This window comes from Cricetulus griseus, chromosome 8, assembly GCF_003668045.3.
Source record: "Cricetulus griseus strain 17A/GY chromosome 8, alternate assembly CriGri-PICRH-1.0, whole genome shotgun sequence".
Classification (NCBI taxonomy): domain Eukaryota; kingdom Metazoa; phylum Chordata; class Mammalia; order Rodentia; family Cricetidae; genus Cricetulus; species Cricetulus griseus.
The window spans coordinates 50,987,050-51,009,296 of record NC_048601.1 but is presented as its reverse complement, the minus strand read 5'-3'; the positions used below and the strand labels follow the sequence as shown (position 1 = coordinate 51,009,296).

Genomic DNA, 22,247 nt, shown 5'->3' with positions numbered 1-22,247 from the left:
TCTATGAATTGAGGGAACACACAGTGAAAGCTATGCACAACAAACCTACAGCCAAATACACTCAGCAAAGAGACTCTAAGCATTTCCTCCAAGATCAGGAACAAGAGGAGGTCATCAGTCTCTCCACTCAGTAAAATGAATGCTTGTGCGTTAGAGTGATAAGATAAGAGAGATAAATAGGAGAAGAAGTAAAAACATCCCTATTTGCAGACAGTATGATACTATGCATAAAAAAAAAAATCTCCAACGACTCTACCAGAAAACCCTTGTGGCTGATAAACACATCCAGCAGAATTGCAGGATACAAGATTAACATATAAAAATTGGTAGCCTTCCTGTATATCAATGACAAACATGGAAAAAGAAATCGGGAAAACAATCTCATTTACAACAGCCTCAAAAAACCCAACCAACTCTGAAATATGCCTAAACAGGCAGCAAAAGATCTCTACAATGGAACTTCAAAGTACTGAAGGACTAAATAGAGGAAGATGATGCTAGCAGATGGAAAAACCTCTTATGAATTAGATTAATATTGTGAAAATAGGCATCCAACTAAAAGCAATATACAGATACAGTACAGTCCCCATCAAACCCCCAATATCGTTCCTCAAAGAAATAAAAACAAAAATTTTTATGGAAGCACAAATGAGCCAAAGTAATCCTTAGTAAAAAGAAAAATGCTGGAGGTGTCATCATGTCTAACTTCAAGTTGTTCTAGAGAGCTTCAGTAATAAAATCAACATTATATACAAATGAAATAGAATAGAGCTGGTTCTCAACCTTCCTAATGCTGTGACATGTTAATACAGTTCTTCACGTTGTGGTGACCTAGCTATAAAATTATTTTTGTTGTTTCTTCATAACTGCAACTTTGCTATTGTTATTAATTGTAATGTAAATATCTGATATTCATGATATATGATAATGTGATCCCAAAAAGTCAAGACCCACAGGTTGAGAACCACTGGAATTAGAGGATCTACATATAAGCCACACAGCTACAGTCACCAGATCTTTGATAAAGATGCCAAAAATACACACTTGCAAGACAGCATCCTGATCAAAAGATGGTACAGAGGAAACTGGATTTCAATAGGTTAGACAAATGAAACTAGATTCCCATCACTCATTTTGCACAAAATCAATTCCAAATATCTTAGACTGTAAGACTCCAAACTCTGTAAGCAATAGAGGAAAAATTAGAAAAAAAAAAAACCATTCCAAGATATAGATTCCAGTAAGGACTTTCCGGCCATGAGTCCAGTCACTCAGAAAATAAAAGTCCAACAATGAGACCCCATGAAATTAAAATACTATACAGAAAAGAAACAGTTAATTGAATTAAGAGGCAGCCTACAGAGTGGAAGGAAAATCTTTGCCAACTATACACCTGAAAGAGGATTGTTATAAAGACTATATGAAGAATTCAAAATATGCAAAAAATATGAAACAACCCAATAAAAAATGGGCTCTGCAGGGCCATGCTGATCTGGGTGACTAGTGCTGCCACCTGGAGCCATGGAGATGTTTTGGCACAGGCCTCTGCTTAGGACCATGTCTGGGTCCATGGCCCTGCAGTGGCCAGGGTCTGGGGTGATGTCTACAGCTTCTGTTGCCACTAAGGGCTCTGTGGATGCCTGGGGTCTAGTTAGCCATCTGGGACCATGTTGGTGCCTAGGTGCCATGTTGCGGCCGAGGCCATGAGGCCGAGGCAGGGTGGCCTATGCTGCCTCTAGGGTTGTGATGGCATCTGGGCCTGAGCTGCTGCTGCGGGCCATATCTGGGCTCCTGGTCCTGTTGCAGCTGGGGTCTGTGGCGATGTTCATGGCCCAGGTTAGCACCAGGAGCATTGCACCCATGCTGTGCTGAGCCAGCCCCACCCTTCATGGACCCTGGGATGGCTGGCCCTGCCCCTCAGAGCAGGCAAGCTGGCTCTACCCCTCAGGGGAGAGTCTCCCCACACTCAGGAAAAATAGCCCCACCCCTCACCACAGATGTGCATCTCACCTGGACAACACCCTAGAGCTGACCCTCTATGGACACAGGTGAGCAGACCCTGAGGGCATCAGAGCAGGAGACCTGAATCCCCACCCCCATCTGCCATGTGGTGTCATGGGTGAGAGAAAGATACCCTCCCTCCTTTTCTCCCTCCCTTCCTCCCTAACCCATTACCACCTACAGCTGGTGAGAGAGCTGGCCCCAGGGTCACAAGATTGAGAGAACTATCCCTGCCCCTTACCAGCTGCAGCATACAGGAGAGCAGGCCCTGTGCCCCACCTGGGCAGCAACTAGAGCTGACCTTGTCTGTGTGAATGTGTGGTGGTAGTGGGGGGGGGGGCAGGCATACACAAGTGATCCAGTCCTGAGGGCATAAGAACAAGAGAGCTGACCCTCCCCCCTGCCTCCTTGTATTTCCCCTACAGAAGCCAGGAGAGAGGGGCATGAACCTTGCTTGGGCAAAACAGTAGAACTGGCCCTGGTGATATGAATGCAAGGGATCGGATCTGAGAGCCAGATAACAGAAATGGCCCTGCTCCTTGCTTCAGGCTGCATTGGGTGAGCTGGTTGAGGCAGATGCTGGAGAGCTCTCCTGGGTAGTGAAGATGAGAGAGAGCTGGGGGTGGAGGGCTGACCAACTCTGCTACAACCCAGGCCCAGAACCGGGGCTATGAGTTGGCCCACCCCACCATGCCCCGAAACTGTGAACTGTTGGAAAATGTGAAGGGGATAAACCTACAGATCCAAAATGGGCAGGAGCTCTATGATACAGGACAACAGGATATCCAAGAGGAGACCCAGTGACAGCCTGTAATCAGTGGGGTGGTGTAGCAGAAACCAGAGGCCCCAAAGCCAGACCAGTGACTCATGGCGAGAACATTTGCAAGTAAAGGTGAATGGACTCAAGGGTAAACTGTGTGACTCATTGGGACACACTACAGTTTCCACAACAAGATTTGTTTGTTGGTTTGTTTTTGTTTTGTTTCTTTGTTTTGTTTGGTTTTTCTTTTAAATTTGGTTTTGAGTTGGGGGGGCATTGCAAGGGCAGAGGGCAGAATTGAGAAGTTGGGGAGATAAAAGGATCGGAATGCAGGATGTGAAATCCACAAAGAATCAATAAAAGTAAAAATTAAATGGGCTCTGGATCTGATAGAGAATTCTCAAAATAAAGAAAAAATTAACAGCTAGTAAGCATTTAAAAAGTGTTCAATATCATTTTCCTCCAGAGATATGCATATTAAAGGTTTTTGAGATTCCATCTCTTCCCATCAAAATTCTTACTATAAAGTAAATAATTAACAACAAATGCTGGCAAGGGTACAGAGAATGGAAATAGCTTACTTACAGTGGGAGGATAAACTGATGCAGCTACCACAGAAATCAATGTAGAAGTTTCCCAAAAAACCAAAGGTAGAACTACCACATGACCCCAGATATGCTGCTCTGGAAATACACCCACAGGGCTCTATCCTATCAGGCAGACACTTGCACGCTCACGTTTATTGCTACTCTGTCTATGGAATCAGCTTAGATGTTCGTCTACTGAAGAATGGATAATGAAGGTGTGCAAGGGCTGGAGAGATGACTTCCCCATGGGATTCATGCAATGCTCTTGTAGAGAAGCTGATTCTTTTGTTTGTTTTTTGGGGAGACAGGGTTTCTCTGTGAAACAATCCTGGCTGTCCTGGAACTCACTCTGTAGACCAGGCTGGTCTCAAACTCACAGTGATCCATCTGCCTCTGCCTCCAAAGTGCTGGGATTAAAAGTGTGCACCACCACCACCCCGCCTGATTCTTAACACCCACATCAGGTGGCTCACAGCCATCTGGAACTCCAGCTCCAAGGCATCTGACATCCTCTTTTGGCTTCATCGAGAACTACACTCAGGTGAACAACCTCACATGGACACATAAATAGACACACAATTAAAAATGAAAAAAAATAAAATCTTTGAGAAAATATAATGCACATATACAATGGAATTTAATAAACAAGAAATTATCAAATCTTCAGGAAAATGGATGGAGTCTGAAAACTTTATATTAAGTGAGTTAACCGGGACTCAAAAAGACAAATACTGCATGTTGACTTTCACATGCAGGTCCTGGCGGCTAATTTTTACATATGTATGTTTCTGTGGGAGTGAGTGTGTGCAGAAGCCAGGAAAGTAGAAAGTGTCAATGGTGGGGGTTAAGAGCGGGACAGGGGAGGGTAACAGAACACGTGAAAGCAGAAGGAAGAATACTGGGGGTGGAATAGCTTAAATGAAGAGGGTGAGCAGAGCAGGGAGACGGGCAGCAGGATGGTTTGAGGGGGTCAATGAAAACTAAGAATGTATAAGGAAACTTGGTAATCTAATTAAAAAGAAAACTAAAAATAAAAAGTATCCAAACAGTATCCTGAGTAGGTGAGGAAAGCAGACCCTATAACAAAAATGATGGGGTGGGCTACCTCCCAGTGAGTTGTTGGTCTGGAGAGCCCACAAATGATTCAGGCAATCACTGCCGTGGTTGGTGCCCCCATAACTAGATGGTACGAGTCTATTGACTAAAGACACTACACATTTCGGCTGCAGGACCTAGAGAAAGAGCTGGAAGAGTCCTCCCTATTTTCACAGAGATGGATCGTGCTCTACAGATCACTGGTGGAGAGAACTGTCAGCATCAGTTTTACTCATACACTTCCAATGTGCCACTTGGGCACTGGTGGACATGACGTGTTCATCAACTGACTTCTAAATAATTACATTTATGCCCACAGTTGAGTGCTGCCATCAGCTCCCATGAAAGATGCTGCTTTGGGAGCAGTCAGCAGTAATTACAGACTCAAAACCAGTCAAGGTGCTAAAAATAAGAGGCTGTTGGATGCTCAGCCTTAAATAAGACATCCTATTACCCCTTCCAAGGCTCAGGGAAGACTGGGGAAAAGAGGGCAGAACAGAAGGAATGTAAGAGCCTGAGGATGAGGTAGAGTTCTGTGGAATGCCGAACCTTCTGGGTACGGCATGACTGCGGCACGCTTGAATGCACCATAGCTGTGATGGCCTGTATTAGTGTGGTATAAGATTGAGCCAGTCAACGTCCGGCTATGGAGGGGAGGAGGAGCTCACAAGCACCACCTTTCTGAGGATCTGTACGAATTAATGGTTGCAGGGAGAGAGAGAAATGTTTTCTTCAGTGGGCTAGCCCACCATTTATGTCTGTAAATAACTTCTCACCCATGCTCCTGTGAGCAACTCTGATGAAACTCTAATCACACACACACACACACACACACACACACACACACACACACACACACACACACACACGAAGGGGACTAGTAGGAAAGATAAGGGAATCAGTGGGAATAGGATCGGACAAGATAGGTAATGGGATGAAATTATAATGAGGCCCATTTTAAAATTATAATTAACATATGCTAATAGAAAAAATAAAATCAAGTTACAATTCATGTCACTTGGATGACACTTCTAGGCAGTGTTGTGAATAAGTGCCATTCTTGGTAAAGGCACTACACAAATGCAGAGTGGAGTCAGTCTTCTCTATACCTCTCCCTAGACTGTAGGGCATGAGAGGAGCTCCTGGAAATAGCATGTCACATGTATGTCATTTTTTTTTTTTCTGGGGTGGGTGTCCAATTTTCATTAATCCCCAAGGGCAATTGAAAGTCACCCTGTCTGCCTGATGTCTCTTGCCCTGTTGCTTTAAGCTGTTCCATTTTCTTCTCCTTTAACTTTTCTGGGCTGGCCTTGAAGAAATCCTAGCAACAAGATAGAAGAAAGCCAGCCAGAGGCATGCTGAGCATCTCAAGCCCGCCCTCCCAGCTGGCTGGAGACCTGGAAATGTGCCATCCTTATTTCTTCCTTCTTTGGCTGCTGCTGCTCACATGCCGGAGGACCCAGCTGACTCCTGGCCAGGAGACTTCAGGCTACCCCAGTGTCTCAGTGTAGAGAGATGTTGACAAGCTCTGCCTAGCTGAGCTGTGGGTGTTCTAGAGGGTATGACCTCATGCCTTTATGGCCTCAGTCTGTACAGACTTCCTCAAGGCTGTATACTGGGGAAAGCAGATTCTGAGAGCCAAGCTCCTATACATCAAAAGCAAGAGCAGCCTGCCAGCTATTTGTGCATCTTAGGAGACACACATTTGCTGATGAGCTGGGCCACAAACATGGTCAGAAGCCTCTAAAACCCCGGAAAAGCATCCAGAATGACTAGATACTGTGGGTCAGTTGACAGCAGCACAATGAAACAATCGATGGCTTACCCCAGCCCCACTAGGCCAGGGTTTGGAAGTGTGTGAGTGGCAGCTGTGGGGTAAGTAGACTCCAAATGCCGTGCCCTTATGTATGCAGCTCTTCACATTCTAACTTGAATGTAACAACAAAGCAATATCAACATCCCCATGTTCACCAGGACTATATTGCAGACCTCATGCTGGAGACACATGTTTTCCTTTCAGCCTGTCTTCAGATGTCTGGTCTAGGCCTTGCACACTCAGGAAGTGTGAATGCTGAGAACAACACAAGAGAACTCTCCAGAAATAAAGGACCCAGAGTGAAGGAATGCCTTGCAGTTGTTCTAGGATCTTCAAACACAGCTTCTAGAAGGAGTTCTGGGACCCACTTTTCCCTGCCTATATCCTTGCAGACCCTGACTCTGTAGGTCCTTGTGTTTGTGCCCAAATCTGTTTCTAACCCTTTGCTATAAGAATATGTGGGTTTGCTTTCAATCCATAACACAATTGAGAATCTGTGGAAGTATGGGAGACTATATTCCCAAAGAACTTCTTTAGGGCTAAAGAGATAACTCAGTGAGTCAAATGCTTGCTGTGCAGTTAAAAGGACTTGAGTTTGATCCCCAGAATCCATGCAGAAGAAGCCAGAAGTGGTGGCATTCATGTGTAATCCTAGCACTGTGATGGAGACGGGCGGATCCATGTGGCTTGCTGGTCAGCCAGTCTAGCCTACTTGATGACTTTTCATGTAGTAAGAGACCTGGTGTCCAAACGGGGGTGGGGGTGGGAGGGTGGGCAATGCCAGAGGAAAAACCCTTGAGGCTGTCTTCTGGCCTCTACCACACACACTTACATAATGTGTATACATAAACATGTACACACATGCAAACAAAGACATTCTTTCATCTGTTGGTGGTTGAGGTTGCGGTACAGCGGGCTATAGGTGCAACATGGTTCTTAGAAAGAGACAGAAAGTCTGTCTGCATAGTAAAGCACACTGAAGAAGTTGATCAAGAGGGGGATGCCGGATTTGACTGAGTGGGAGGCATAGCAACTACAGCCATATACAAAGGAATGAGAGCCCAAAAGATGAGTCTATTGAGAGGGAGAAGACTGGAAAGGCACACAGATGAAGAGACTTGTGGAGAGACAGAAAGAGGGCACTAGGGAGAGCTCACTCCAGGCTGAGGGGGATGAGAAGAAAGGAAGTGTATCCAGAGGCCCTTCTCAATCTTCTCTTGCTGGGATCTGAATGGTTGGAAGCTTTTGCCCCAAGTTGTTAGTCAATGAATTTTCTGAACACTCATCCAACTCACCTGATCCTGACTGGCAATTGTGTTCATGCATATCTTAATGTTCTATCTTTGTGTGTGTGTATGTGTGTGTACACTCATGAATGTGTGTGTGTGATCATGGGTACATATGCAGCAGCCAAAGTTCACTGCTGGATGTTTTTTTGAGCTTCCTGTTGCTGCCTCCCAACAAGCTCTGGAATTGCAGATATGTATGGGCATGCCTGGCTTTTTACATGAGTGCTGGGGATCTGAACTTAGGTTCTCAAGCTTACACTGCAGACATTTCATCCAGTAGGCTGTCTCCTGAGCCCTCCTGTCATTGTCTGGAGGCTCTTCATGCTGTCTGGAGACATGTGGGAAATGGCAGAGAAGCGTTCTTTGCCTTAAAACTCTAGACCTCTGATGTATAAGCGTGTGTGTAGGCATGTCCACTGCACTGTGCATCACTTTGTAATGACTCTGGCCTCCACCTACAAGATACCAGAAGTACCCCGTGTCCTAGCTGTGATAACCAGACATCTCCTAATATTGACAAATGCCCCCTCAGAGGATGAAAATCAGTCTTGTAGGAGACAGAGGAAATGGTTAGAAAAGACTTTTGGACCGATTTGAGTAAAGATATTGTTCAGCACAGCAAATATATCATCTAGATGCAAATACTAGAGTATTCTTTCTTCACTTCCCATCTCCCAGTAAGGCACAGAGGTTATAGATGCTCAAGTCATGATGTCCAGCTTCTTCTATATGGGATCTCAGGATTTGAACTCAGGTCCTCATGCTTGCACTGCAAACACTTTTACTTAGCTTTCTCCCCAGCCTCAAGCTATATCCTTATGCATAACTTTCTGCTGGCACCTGAAGGCATCCTATGAATTTTCAGCCCCTACAGTAATTCCCTTTTATCTGTATTAAAAGGAAGTATGGTGACTCCCAGAATGCAGAAGTCAGGAACTGGCACTGGGTGAGAACACATAATTCTCAGAAGAAGACCTGGAAGGCAGTTTTCCTGCCCCATCACCCAGCTGCTCCTATACTGAAAGCATCCCAGATTCCCCAGGGTAGTACCTCAGACCACTCTCCTGTGATCCACACATACTCGCAGGGCTGCAGGCTGCAGCTCTCACGGTCTGGAGGACGCTGGTCTGAGTCACAATGTGCACTGTGCACCTCGCTTTGGTCCTCGGCTACACACACCACCTGTCGGTACCGGGAGCCTTCACCACACGTCTTGGTGCACTGCAAGAGACAAATGGGGTGGGGTGAGATGAAGCCTCACACACTTATTATTTGATGACTTAGCTAGACAGGCTAGACAGCTGTTAAAGGGGTGAGAGCCCTAGTTGTTGGCTGTTTCTACCTATGTATCTGACAGCTTTATCCCTGGCACAGGGATGTGTTTTCCATACATGTCTGTCTGAATGAGGAAATAAAAAGGGTGAATGAATGAATGAATGAATGAATGAACGAACACAAGTTTGGATAGGCTTTCCAGGTTTATTTATTTATTTATTTATTCAACCCTCCCTCCAACACAGACTCCATGGCTGGGATGTAGCACAGTGGTAGAGCACTTGCCTAGCATGTGTAAGACCCCAGGCTTTGATTCCTATTACTGACAAAAAATTGGGAAAGAAATGAGAAGTGGAGTAGGGAAAAAAAGAGAGGAAGGGAGGAAGAAAAAGATATAAAGGACAGAGGGGAAAATGGAGGGAGCTAAAGAGAAAGGGGATTAGAGAAAGAAGAAGGTTGGAGGGAAAGAAAGAAGGAAACAAACACCAGGCATGGTGGCACATGGCTTTAATCACAGTACTCAGGACGCAGAGATAGGAAGATCTTTGAATTGGAAGGCAGCCTGGTCTACATAGTAAGTTCTAGGACAGCCAGGGCTACACAGAGAGACAATGTCCAAAAGAGAAAAAGAAGGAAGTGGAAGAGGAAGAGAAGGAAGGAAAAGAGAAGAAACTGTGTCCCATGGTTGCCAAGGTGTATCAAAAACACTTCTAGGGTCATCGCCTACCTAGTTGTTCATCACATCTCATAAATAATTAAAATAATGCTTTCACATTTCACACTTTGGTCTCTTTTCTATTCCAGAACACCTCAAGGGTCCATTTTCCACTCTCAATGAAGCCACTTTCAGGTGTGTGTGGTCTGACAGCCAGGCCTCAGTTGGGAGTCTAGTCTCAGTTCTAGACTCCCAACAACTATCCACTGAGTTCCAACAGAAGGTAGGTCCTGAAGGACAAGGGTGCCCACGACCAGGATTCCCTGGTTCTCGGAAAGGAGCTATTGGAGTATCAGGGATAGATAGTAAAAGGGACATCTGGGCAGCACGAAAAAGCAAAGGCTATCACCTCCAATTCTGAGGTGAAGAACCTGGGGCTGTTAGAGCCTAAGTTACTTGCCCTGTCATACCTTCCAGAATCCAGCCCAGGAAACAGAACAGGTGGCATGTTTCATTCCGACAACAAACTCTGCTTAGAAGGTAGACCTCTGCTACCTGCTTTGTCACCAAAGTCTGCCCAAAATATTCTAGGTTTGAGCTACTTCAGAAAGTTTCTGGGAAGAGGCTGACTTCTGCCATGGGAGGTGTCTGCTGCCTCCAGCTTCTCTAACACCAGCAAGCTTTTGATGCGCTATTAGCATGCTTCCTTTAAGAACTCCTCATTTAAGTTCTGTAGGGAGAGTCAAAGACCTCTCTTTCTTTTTTATACATAATGACGGAGTCTAATTTACTATTTCTATTGTTTTGATGAAACACCTTTTCCAAAAGCAATTTGGGAAAGAAAGGGTTATTTCACTGAGACCTCCACAGCACTGTTTAGGTCATTGAAGCCAGTCAGGACAGGAACTCAAACAGAGCAGGAACCTGGAGGCAGGAGCTGATGCAGAGGTCTTGGAGGGGAGCTGCTTACTGGCTTGCTCTTCATGGCTTGCTCAGCCTGCTTTGTTATAGAACCCAGAACCACCAGTTCAGGACTGCTACCACCCACAAAGGGCTGGGTGCACCCCCCTCCATCAATATTAATGAAGAAACTGCTCTACAGGCTTTCCTATTATAGAAGCCTCTATCCTGTGTCAAGTTGACACAAAACCATCCAGCACAGGCAGGAATTTTCTCTTATTTGCTTTGCTCCAAAGGCATTTGGGTTTGAGATACAGCTTCACTCTGAGATGTCTTCCCCAATGCACCCCATGTCTTTTGTATGTGTGCATGATTAAAAAGGAATAATACAGGCCTGGGAGATGGCTCAGGGTAAAAGCATTTGACATGCAAGCATGAAGAACTGAATTTGAATCCCCAGAACCTATGTAAAATGTGGAGGAATAGTGTGAGTATTGGTAATCCCAGTACCCCTGTGGGGGAAATGGGAAACAGGAGACAGGAGGATCCTGGGAGGTAGAGGATCATCCGGTGGGGAAAACACAGCAGAGAACCGCACAAGACTCTCGCAAACAAGGTAAAGTTTGTTCTCTGACCATTAAGCATTTGTGTCTCACAGATACTCTCATTCACATGCATGAATGCACAATGTACACACACACACACACACACACACACACACACACACACACACACACACACACACACACACACCAATAATAAAAAAGAACATAAAATTCATCATTGAACCATCTTAAAATGTCAGTTCAATGACCTGAATGCCATGCTGGGTAACCATTGCTACAACCCGGTTATAGAACATTTCATCACTCCAATCCTGTCTCCATTCAGCAGTCACTCATCTTTTCTCCTCCTAACCCTAGCAACTATGGCCATGCTTGCTGTATCCATGGATTTGCTTATTCTGGGGACTTCACATTCAGAGACCCATCCAGTATGTGTCCTTTTCCACTAGGCTTCTCTCACTTAGCACAGTATTTCCTCCAAAATTCTTACATATTGGAGAATGTATCAACGCTTCATTGCTCTTCAAGGCTCTACAATAGCTCAATGTATGGACATGCCACACTGAGTTTACTCACTCATCTGTTAATGGCATTTGGTGGTTTCCCTTTGACCTACTGTGAATGATGCCATTATGGACATTCAGACAACAATTTGAACACTCGATCTGATCCTTTTGAATCTGTTCTTAGGAGTAGAATTGTCAGAGCACATGATAGTGTTCACTGTCTTTCATGAGTCACTCTCTTCTTCTAGGAAGCAAAAGACACATGCCAGGTCATCCCAGTAGCTTTATCTTTGGAAGCGTCAACGTCTTGCTGCTTGGGAGCAAACCTCCATAGTTGGCATGTCACTAGTTTACAGAGGCATAAATATGACCTGAAGTCACAGTGAGAAGAAGCTAAACCACTTCAAACAAGCGGAGACTGCTGAGCCTTATTCCCTGGTTCAAGCTTCAGGAGTTTGGAGTTTTGGGTTCCCCTTGGAATAAACTTACAACCACAGTGTTTTGCTGAATGTTAAAAACCACACAAATCTCTGAAAGAGGAATATTTACCCACAGGAAAGAGTAATTCCTTGGAAAATTAGGACTTTGGGACATCACAATCATAGCTAAACCTAAACTAAATCTTGCCATGTTCAAGAACATTCTCACTAATTCATAAGGCTTGAATCACTGTCAATAAGTAACAGATCCCCCAGAAATGCCAGGCTTCCTCAACAGCTTGTTAAGTATTTTCTTCCCCAGTCTTGAAGAGTAGTTAACTATTATAAAATTTGTTTTGACAGTGGCAGGGAATTGCACTGAGAAAATTTACCTAGAATAAAACTTTCTGGGAATTAAAAATTAAACAAGGTAAATAATTGACTTTTTTCGTGCTCTGAAAACCATGTGGCAAATGTTTTTTTTCTGGAATCTTAAATCTTAGTAGAGTCATGGGGGAAAGTAAACCCAGCTCATGCTACTGGGTACTTCCGTGTTGGTAAATGCCATTTCTCCCAGTCCAGTCCTCAGTAATCTCCAGGGCTTCCTGTCATGGAATATCATCTAGATTGTTCTAATAAAATAGAAAATTCACGCAGACTCATTTTGATTCACAGAGGTTTTCTGGGTTTTCATTGTGGCTTTCTGAGTCAAAAAATCGGCAACCAAATAAATGACTAAGTAACAGCATCATCCTCTATGAATTGCAGCACGCATTAGATGCAGAAAGGAAATCATCACAGTGCCAGGTTAAATGGGATAGCAATCAGGAGGCAGAGGCAAGCAGACCTCTGTGAGTTCGAGGCCAGCCTGGTCTATAGAGAGAGTTCCAGGACAGCCAGGACTGTTTCACAGAGAAACCATGTTTCAATACCCCCCCCCCCAAAAAAAAAAACTGGATGGTGTATTCATTGTCCTGCAGGGTGCATGCCTTCAAGGGTGCTGAAAGTAATGGAAAAGAACTTCAAAATCCAAGGATAAGGAAGACCTAAGACAAACCCCTAAGGTACTATTTTCTCCCAACATGTCCATTTCCTGTAGGCTGGTGGTCTAAACAGGTTTATTCATTGCAGTCCTTAAACATAATAAAGTTGGTTTTCACTTTGAAACGCGTCTCTTCACAATTCCTTTACCATGGGGAAGAGAAAAATCACTGGAGATTCACAGGTTCTACCTTTTAATGGATGTTTTCCCCAAGGATGGAAGGATTTGTCATTTCTGGTAGCAGATTACTGTTGTTGGGAAGCGTATGGGCAGATGAATCACAGACCCAATTGGTTGATAACACGGGGTTGCTTTTGCTGGGTTTTTATGTCCCAAGGAAAGGTAAGGACAAATGGATTCATCTACCATTGTCTAAAAGAAAGAAAAAGCAGTCATTCAAAAAAGAGGCAGAGGCTGTACTCTGGAGGCAGTCTTTAACTCTTACATTATTCATCTCACTAACATTTGCAATGGGTACAGGTCTGTGTGGTGGCTTGATGACTTCCAGTTCTCCTAATTCACTCCCTGTTCCTGCTTGACAGTCAGGGAGCCAGCCACTCTCAGCCTGGAGTCTCACATGTCCCTTAGGTAACCACTGAAGTTTAATCCCAAGGGTCCCCTGTGTAATCATGTACCTCATGGGTTCCATAACAGCTACCGTTACTGAGTTAGAAGCCATTTAGAAGAGAAGAGGGAGGGATGGGGGCATCTCAGTGATGCTGAAGTGGGGATGTGGCAGCTGATGAAACAAGTGAGAGTTATCCAGGGTCAGAAATGGGGGACCCTCCCAAGGCTTAGCGAGGATGGAGGTGAGCAGCGATAGCATGTATAGGGGTGAGGATTACAGTGGCTAGGGTTTGTATCTCATTTCCTCTCATCCTATCCTTTCCCGTGGCACCAGAGCCTGAATGCAAGGTCTTACACATGGTAGCCAAGCAACCTAATCTCTGCCTCTAAGTTATTACCTGCTCAGTTCTTCTTCTTCTTCTTTTTTTTTTTAGATGGGGTCTCCCTACCCAGTTCTGGTTGGCTTCACGCTTGCCACCCTCCTACCTTCTTTTTACTGGGACTGTATGCACATGCCATCATGACACTTAGCCTCAGGGTGAGGTTAGACAATACAATTTGAGGTTTGGGAAAAAACAAGAAACAAACAAACAAACACAAAAAACAAAACACTCCCAATGCCCAGTGCCTGGTAGTTGTCAGTTGATTGACACATACTGTTTAATAAGTGAATGAGGCAATGGATAAGAAAGGGTTAAGTTCTAACTCTGAACATGAGTCCTCTCTACTCCCTGTTGTAAACACCATGAAAATCTTATCACTCAGTTGTTCATTCTAATGATTCTATTCTAATGAGATGAACTTGGGAATCACTCTACAGCTGAGTGTAATAAATGCTCTTAAACTTGAAATATGCTCTAAAGAGGCCTCAATTCCTATTCTGGGCCAAACAGCAACAGGCCAGGCAGTTTGCAAAGTCACAGCATGTTCATGGCCTTGTGACAAGAAAACACAGTCGCTGCCCTTCCAGAAGGAACATTTGCTTAACTGTTCCAGAAGACACTGGAATGTCTTTATTCTTCCCCCCATCTCTGCTCCCCACACCATCTTTTGTCCCCTCCATTCATAAATTCGACCATTCAAAGGTATCTTGTGTGCTGTAGGTAATACACTAAATGCTGGGAAGTTTCTGGAAAAAAAAAGTTCCCGTCTTAAACAGTTCTCATTCTTTCTCACTGGCACAGCCAAAGACATCACTCTGAGCATAGTGGCACTAACACCAGAGCCTTCCTACCACTTGTGGGTCAGAGCTGCGCAACTGCACAGAGAATCTTGGTTTTAGAAGCAGGTGAGAGTGCAACCCTGGAAAGTGAGCAATACATGGAAACCAACTCTCCAGGAAGAGGCCATGCTGATGTGAGGAGCCAAGGCTACAAACTCTCAGTTTGTGTTGTAGCGGCCAGGCTCCTGGGCCTCAAATTCTAGTTCAATAGGTTACTTCATATAAAAATACTCATCAAATGCCTCATTCATTGCTTAGTAAACACTACCATTTTATTTCTATTACGTTTTGTATTACCAGTGTAAGACCTCTGAGCTAGACAATTCCAAGGGAAGCTTCTCACATTGCACCCTACAGGAAAAGCACTCCCTGGAGTTGTGCAGCTCACAATCCTTGCAGCTGTATAAAATATGATAATCACTGCAGGGTGAATACTGGAAAGTTATGCTTCTCAATTCAGATGCCCCGGCTATCTCTTAGTAGGAGAGGGATGTCGTTTGCTCACAGGCCTAGAAGGAAATTCATCTTGACAACAACCGGCTGAGTTTTAATACTGCCCAAGGAGGAGCGAAAGGTGGAATACATACACAAAAGGCAAACAGGACAAGAAGTGCTTGCCATGCCCTGCTAGGAAAGAAAAGGATTGGCTGGGAGCCTGTGCTGTGGTATGTCACTAACTTCAGGTCATGGGTCACTAGAACGTAAGCCCACACAGGGACAAGATCAGGTCAAAGGGCAGCCGAGTGAGACGTTGTGAGAAGAGACCAGAGCTAGACAGACAGGGGGACAGAACTGGGATGCAGGAGAGGCTGGGAAGTGCTGTGCTGTGCAGTAAGCACCAACTTACTTTTTAAAGAGAGCATCTTTGGTCTTGAAAGTAGTCCTGCCGCAGGACTGAGGCTGTGGCATTCCTGATGTGGTCACTTAAGACAGCTGCCTAGTGGTTTTCAACCTTCCCTCTAAGCCTTGGTGCTGTGTGGACATCTCGAGTAGGCTCCCACTGTGCCTTGCGAGCGGGAAACACAAAGGGTTTGATAGGGCCTGTCTCTCCTCTGCTACCTTGAACTTTACTTTCCCACTCAGTGCCACTCATGGGTTTCTAGGCACCCTCACCATGTGGTGACTCTTAAAAACTCTCCTCCTTGGAAGTATGAGAAACATAGTGGAGGAAGGCTAAATACTAAAACCTGGTTTCTTATCATTTATAGAGCCCATGCACTCCAGACTAGGGTTAACCTCTGCTGAATTTACTAAATACAAGCCCCATCAGGCCATCTCAAGTCATTGTCTTCTTCCTCCTCCTCTTCCTTCTAGACAGGGTCTCATTATATATCCTCAGCTGGCCTGGAACTCATAGAGATCCACCTGCCTCTGCCTCCTGAGTGCTGGGATTAAAGGCATGCACCATCACTCTTAAGTCTTTTTATAAGGAGCTTGATAGCAATATTTGAGGAAGGATTTCAAAAGGCTCATCTGCACAGCACATGCAAAGATGGAAGAAGCTTCTGGGTAAGTTTCTCGTGAGGTTTTCTACCCCCAAGGGATTCAAAAGGAATTGGGAAAGGAGCTTATACTCTCATGGTTGGCTCTCAAACTCTCAAGCGCTGGCTACAGTGCAAGCAGTAAGCTTTGATTCATCTGTGAACCCTCTCTCACTCCCTGATCGTTGGAACATGGATACAGAATTGAGTTTGGTCTGAACAGTGAGGTGGATAAAATGGGCAGGGATAGGTCTGAGGTAAGAATTTCAAAGACAGTGGCAAGTTTCCTGGAACTGTGACTGATGACAGATAAGTGGCCTTTCCAACTTCCCCAAAACAACTCTACAAAATTACTACCATTCCCATTCTACAGGTGGCAAGCCAAGGCTCAGAGATATGAGAAATTTTTTCTCTGAGTCACATGGCTATTGATGGCAGAGCTGAGGTAGGGACCACACTGATGTTATTCAAAGCATCCTGATAGATACCGTATCTGGCTCCAGTTCAAGTAATCTGCAATTTAACAATACAATTTAACAGGTATTTTTCCCAACACTATCTGACAGAAGCAAAGAAAAGTCTAGAAGGAAAATGAGTCATATAGACTAGGCCAATGGAGAAGGAGGAATTCCTAAAGAAAAGAATCACTGTAGTAAGGAATAGGTTCATCCTGGGAAACTGATCCCAAGGGTGCAGAATACACCCTTGGAAAGTCATGAAGACTTAAGAGAACAAACAGCTAGTTGCTGGATGTGGGCCACCTGGACACATGACAAAGTCTGTCTCAACCTTAGTTTTGCCACCTGAAAAAGGGGATGATAATAATTCTCACCTCATCTAGCTTCTCAAAAGATGAAGTGAGATGATGGACAGAAAGCTCCCAACCTAGTATGAAGTGCAGAACAATGACTTCCAAACCATGCTGCCTTGAGTTGAGGACCACTCTCAGTGCAGGGGAGTCTTTCATCTTCCTGCTTTGGCAGTATGCATATTTTATTTCATTCCAATGGCAGCAGGTCTGATTTTACTTCCCAACTCTGTCCCCCTCTTTCTATAATATAGCATTCTGTTCTGGGAACTGGGGTTACCTCCTTCTAATGTCTTACCCACCACCCTCCCAGCAACTAGACTTTTCAACATGGACATTTCAGAGTCTGCTTTAGTCAAGAATTAACTTGTGGAGTGGAGGAAAAATAAGTATGGCCTATTTCTGCATTAACTCAACAGTTCTTCGGATTCCATCCATTGTTGAAACTGTTGGAAATTCTACACTAATTAATGAGTGTTTCACATGAATGCTCATCTTTGCTCCATGACACTCAATGCCACAGAAAGAGGAAAAATAAAGCCTAGGTTTTACCTCAAGTGTTGTGACTTGCAGTTTATGGCTACTTAAATGAACACAGAATAACCAAATCAAAACTGACATATTAAAATATTCCTCCCTTCTCCCCTCCTGTAAAAGTTGTCTCTATGTTTATTCTCTTGGCCAAAGGCATGTTAAAGCACCCCCCGCCCCAGACACACACACACCATTTCAGTGAACACAGCTTTGGAACAGTCAAGAACACAGGGACACACACACAGGAATTGCCTAGAGCCTGACAGCAAACTTTTGGGGAAGGAGCCAACAATGCCACTGTGCTCAATGGCTTTGCTGGCTCCATAGGGTGCGGATATGATGCTGACAAGGGGGTGGAGCAACACGCAGGCAGGTGTGCACTTACTTCATGGCTCTACTTACTTCTTGCCATTGCTCTGCCCTCCAAGTGTAGAGAGGACATGGTGAGGCTTGGCAGACACGCTCCGACTCTGGTCTGGTGTGTGGGCTGCACTCACTCTCTCTGGCTGTTTTGTGTGTCCCGATCTGACAGCTCACATGCCTCTGCTGCACGCCTTGGCCACAGGACACAGAGCACTGAGAAGACACAGGATGTAAGTAGGCACTTGGGCTCGTTCGTTCTGGAGGGCGGGAAGGGGTGGGTCACAGAGGAGGGCAATGCTTTCTTAATCCAATGATTTTCACAGCAGTCAAGATGCTTTCTCATTTCCAAGGAGGGGGACACCAAGGCAAAAGCTGCCAATGCTGGAGAGGGAGCAGGAGCCACAAGTGGGGATAAACCAAAGCTCTCAGTGGATGAAGGAGGGTGGAGAGATCGAGGGCAAACAGCACAGCCCAGAAGTAATGCGGCCACATTGAAACAAACAAACAAAAGGTGTATGACCTGTGAAAACTGGGAGATACAGTCCTATAGTGGAAGCCAAAGAGAACCAACCATTGATGATTAAGGCCAAACAAGTAGAATGACTTTCTCCAGCCCCTTTATTTTCTAGTTTCTATTTCTGGAGACAGAACATTGCTTTGCTTGTTGTTTGTTTGTTTAAATCACAGGATTCACTTAAGTATCTCTGCCTACTTATAATCTCAAATGAATAGATGAAGAATAAAAGCTAATAAGGAAAAATAATTTCCCCAGGCTTAATGTTTTTCAGCCCTTGAAAAATCCCATTAATCACGATGAAACATTTTGTTGACCAAGTTGCAAAACACCAATTAACTTTCCCCTAAATTAATTTTTTAATGGTTTCCTCATTGCTGGTTGCATAATCTTACTTATGGGCAAGCCAAGAATTATTGTCTTTATTAAGGTTTTGGCAGCCAGAAATGAACAGCAACCTTTGATTAGAAAGAAGAGCATAATACTGAACTTAGTTATTAGTGGTTATTAACAACTTTGGGGGGATAACTCAGTCTCTATTAATTTGCCTGGTGTGGAGAAAACGAAGTTATCTGACATTCATGCCATGGAGCCAAGAGGAAGTCTTTTCTTAGAACAGAACCAGGCTCTTAATGCTACCCTTGCACGCTTGTCTGATTTACTTGTAGGAAAATTCAAGGTGCTCTGCAAATGATGGAAATTCTGTCAAGATGTACACCCAAGTGGATGCTTCTGCAGCTTAAGCTCCTTTTTAGAAGGAAGCTTGGGAAATCTTATTGTTTCAGGGAAATCTATGCTGGGGAAAAGGCTCATAGCGCACATCAAAGTGAGCCGAAGACAATGCTGCGTCCCAACATTGCTGCTATTGTTTGGGTTTAATTGGATTAATTGAATTGAATGAGTTTGTGACCCACAAGAAACCAGACTTTAAAGTCATTATGTTCTGGGAGAAGGCAAGGACTCTTAAATGCCACAAATGGCTTTGTCTCCAGACAACAGCCACTTAATGCTCACAGGGCCTACATGAGTAATGTTTTACGCTTGCCGTACTGGAAAAGAATGGGAGTAGAGCTACCCAGAAAATGACAGAAACATTCAAATGTCCTCAACAGCAACCAAAAAGTACTAGATAGTTGAAGTTGAACTCTTGTATCTAAGAATAGACTTCTGGAACAATGTGCAGCAGAAGTAAAAGGAGAATAATAATGTAAACCCACTGGAATTTGATACAAAGCTGATGTAAGTCGAACAATCACATAATGTTTCACAACAAAGAAAAATGGGAAATACCTTTAGAGCGTTTAGTACTCATTAGGCTGTTAAGTAAATGAAACTCCTTTGTTGTCTGCAGGCTTATGTATGGTGGCCAGTAGTCAATGTGGGGTATTATCTCCAAAAGTTCTCCACTCTATTTTTTGAGGAAGGGCCTTTTACTGAGCACAGAGCTCACAGTCTACACTGGCTGGTCAACAAGCACCAGGCGTCTTTCAGGCTCTGCTTCCTTAGCAATGGGACCTCAAGTGTGTGCACTCAGATCTTGACCAGGGTGCCAGGATTCTAAACTCATGGTGGCAGAGCCTGTACTTCCCTGCTGAGCTATTTCCCCAGGCCTCCAAACCTCCTTTAGATGCTATCCTTACTAAAAAGAAGTACCTAGAGTGCAGAGAAGGTAAGGTACTAAGAGGCGTAAATATCTACAGTTGGAAGAATCACTTCTTACAATGTTTCATAATTCTGCATAGGACAAATGGAGACGCAAGAAACTTTTTTTTTTAAAACTATATAATATGTTGTTCTGGCTTCTGATTATCATAATATTGGAGACATCTTTGAAATGACACTTTTATTAATTAAGAACTATCACCATGCCTTAAATGAAGAGTGAGGTGCAAAGCCTGCTTTTCTGGTTAACGCATTTGTGCTAATATCCGTGCAGAAAGAGGCATGCTGCAACTGTGTTCCATTCTCCTGCACTGGTTCCTGGAAGACAACAACTTATGGGCAGAGACAGCTAGCTTTCCTGAGAAGTTCTGAGAGGTTTGTGCAGAATCCCTGAGGAAAAAACCAGCACCGGAAGGGTCCCCAGCATGCTCCTGCATCTAGTTATGCTCAATGAACTTTTTAGCTTCAAGGCAGAGGCATCTGCACTGCCCTTATTAACGTGGCCCTCCCATCATCTTGGCAGGCAGGTCCTGTTTGAAAGGGTGTGAAAGGAGGGAGATGTTTCTCATTGCAGACTGCTGAGCTGGGAGCCAGGCTTCATCTCTTTTGGTTCCCTGCTGTGCAATGCCAGATTGCAGAAGTCACTGGCTTAAGGGGAACTTGACACTAACTGAGATTTAAGAACCAAAGCAAGCAAGCAAACAAACAAACAAAATTTGTGAAATTCCTTATGTTTGGGGAATCAACACATACCTGAAAAGCTAGAAAGGCTTCTCCCCTCATCCCCCCTACCAATTTCTTCTAGTATTACAGTGATACCATTATTTTAAAGTAGGAACTAACTTGAAAACAAGCATATAAACCAACTTAGATAAATAAAAACACCAGTCACTAAACTTTCACGAAGTACTTCCCATATGCTGGGTTCTATGGAAGGGTCTCAGCAAAATGCTTGGTGGGCCAAGCAGGGCACTTGGAGTGCTGTGGATGTTTGGAAGGCATCTTCCTTTTTCTCCAGACATTGCTAACTGCCTCCTATAAAATGATTTTTATTTCCTAATAAGCCTTTCCAGTAGATATTCTGTCAATAAATAAAATGAAGAATGGAGGCAATTACCTTAGCTCAAGGAAAAACAAAACACAAAATTCGAATCAAAATCAAATTCGGCAAGGCAATGTAGCAATGCCACTGTAGATTAGAACTGAGATCCTAGTTTCAAAACACAGTACTGCCATAAAGCAATGCTTTATACTATGCCAGTGAAACCTGGGGTGAGAAGTGTATATTCAAACAATGGTGCACCGTCAAGTTTGGTGGTCCAAATAAAACCCACAATAACCAAGAGACCAAAAAGTACTAAAGCAACCCTGTTTCTCATCACAATTCATATGATCACTTCCTTAATTTCTCAAAGGGCACAAGCCACATATTTACCACTGTTTGCAGAAAACAGGTGGAAAGCCTCCTGCAGCAAACACCACAATCAGGTTGCTTTCCTTCTCACTACAGGAAAAACAAACATCAATAACGGCGGGTAATTTGAAGGGCAATCTGCCAGCTTCATTTCTATATTTGCAACGAAGATGGTGTAAAACTTAATTCATAGGAATCCAAGGCCCCAAGGCTTTACAGCACTCTTCCATATCATGTTGGTAAAGAAGTAAGTCGAGACATCCCATGGTTTGTAAGGCCCATCCTGCCCCCAAAGGTGTTAAACTGAGAAAAAGGCCAGGTACTCAGGAGTGGTGATGAATGAAATGATGGAGAGAACTCAGGACTGATAGAATAAAGATACTATTTTCAACCCAATCTGCTTTTCCCCATCATTTGAAGGGTAGGTAGAGGGCTTCCTGGAGGTTCAGTATAATCCTAACAAACTGTACCCTGGAAGGCTTTGGTCCAAGGAGAACATTGAGCCTTCACAGTCTCAGGCTGAATCAAGAACCTAATGGCAAATTTTGTCTTAAAATTTTATCAGCATTCCTTAGCTCTTGATCAATATCCTCCAAACAAATTGGACATGACCGTTTGAGGGAAAAAGAAATCCTTTAAGACATTAGTGAGCTTTTTTTTTTTTTTTAAAGTGAACTTCCTTTACAGCTTCAAGATTTCAAAGGACACAGAAATGAAACATCCACTTTACATCTCAAAACACTCCATTTGGGGAAGGATTATTAAGTATGG

General features: G+C 44.0%; 1 protein-coding gene across 1 annotated transcript in view; it reads right to left on the bottom strand.

Moving 5' to 3' along the window:
• The window catches only part of Adamts9 (ADAM metallopeptidase with thrombospondin type 1 motif 9), a 156,391-nt gene that overhangs the window by 22,638 nt on the left and 111,506 nt on the right, over positions 1–22,247 (bottom strand). Inside the window, exons 30-31 of the mRNA XM_035448871.1 lie at positions 17,926–18,099; positions 8,599–8,769 (exon numbers count right to left, since the gene is read on the bottom strand). Coding sequence (XP_035304762.1) covers positions 8,599–8,769; positions 17,926–18,099 — 345 coding nt within the window. The remainder of the gene's footprint in view (positions 1–8,598; positions 8,770–17,925; positions 18,100–22,247) is intronic.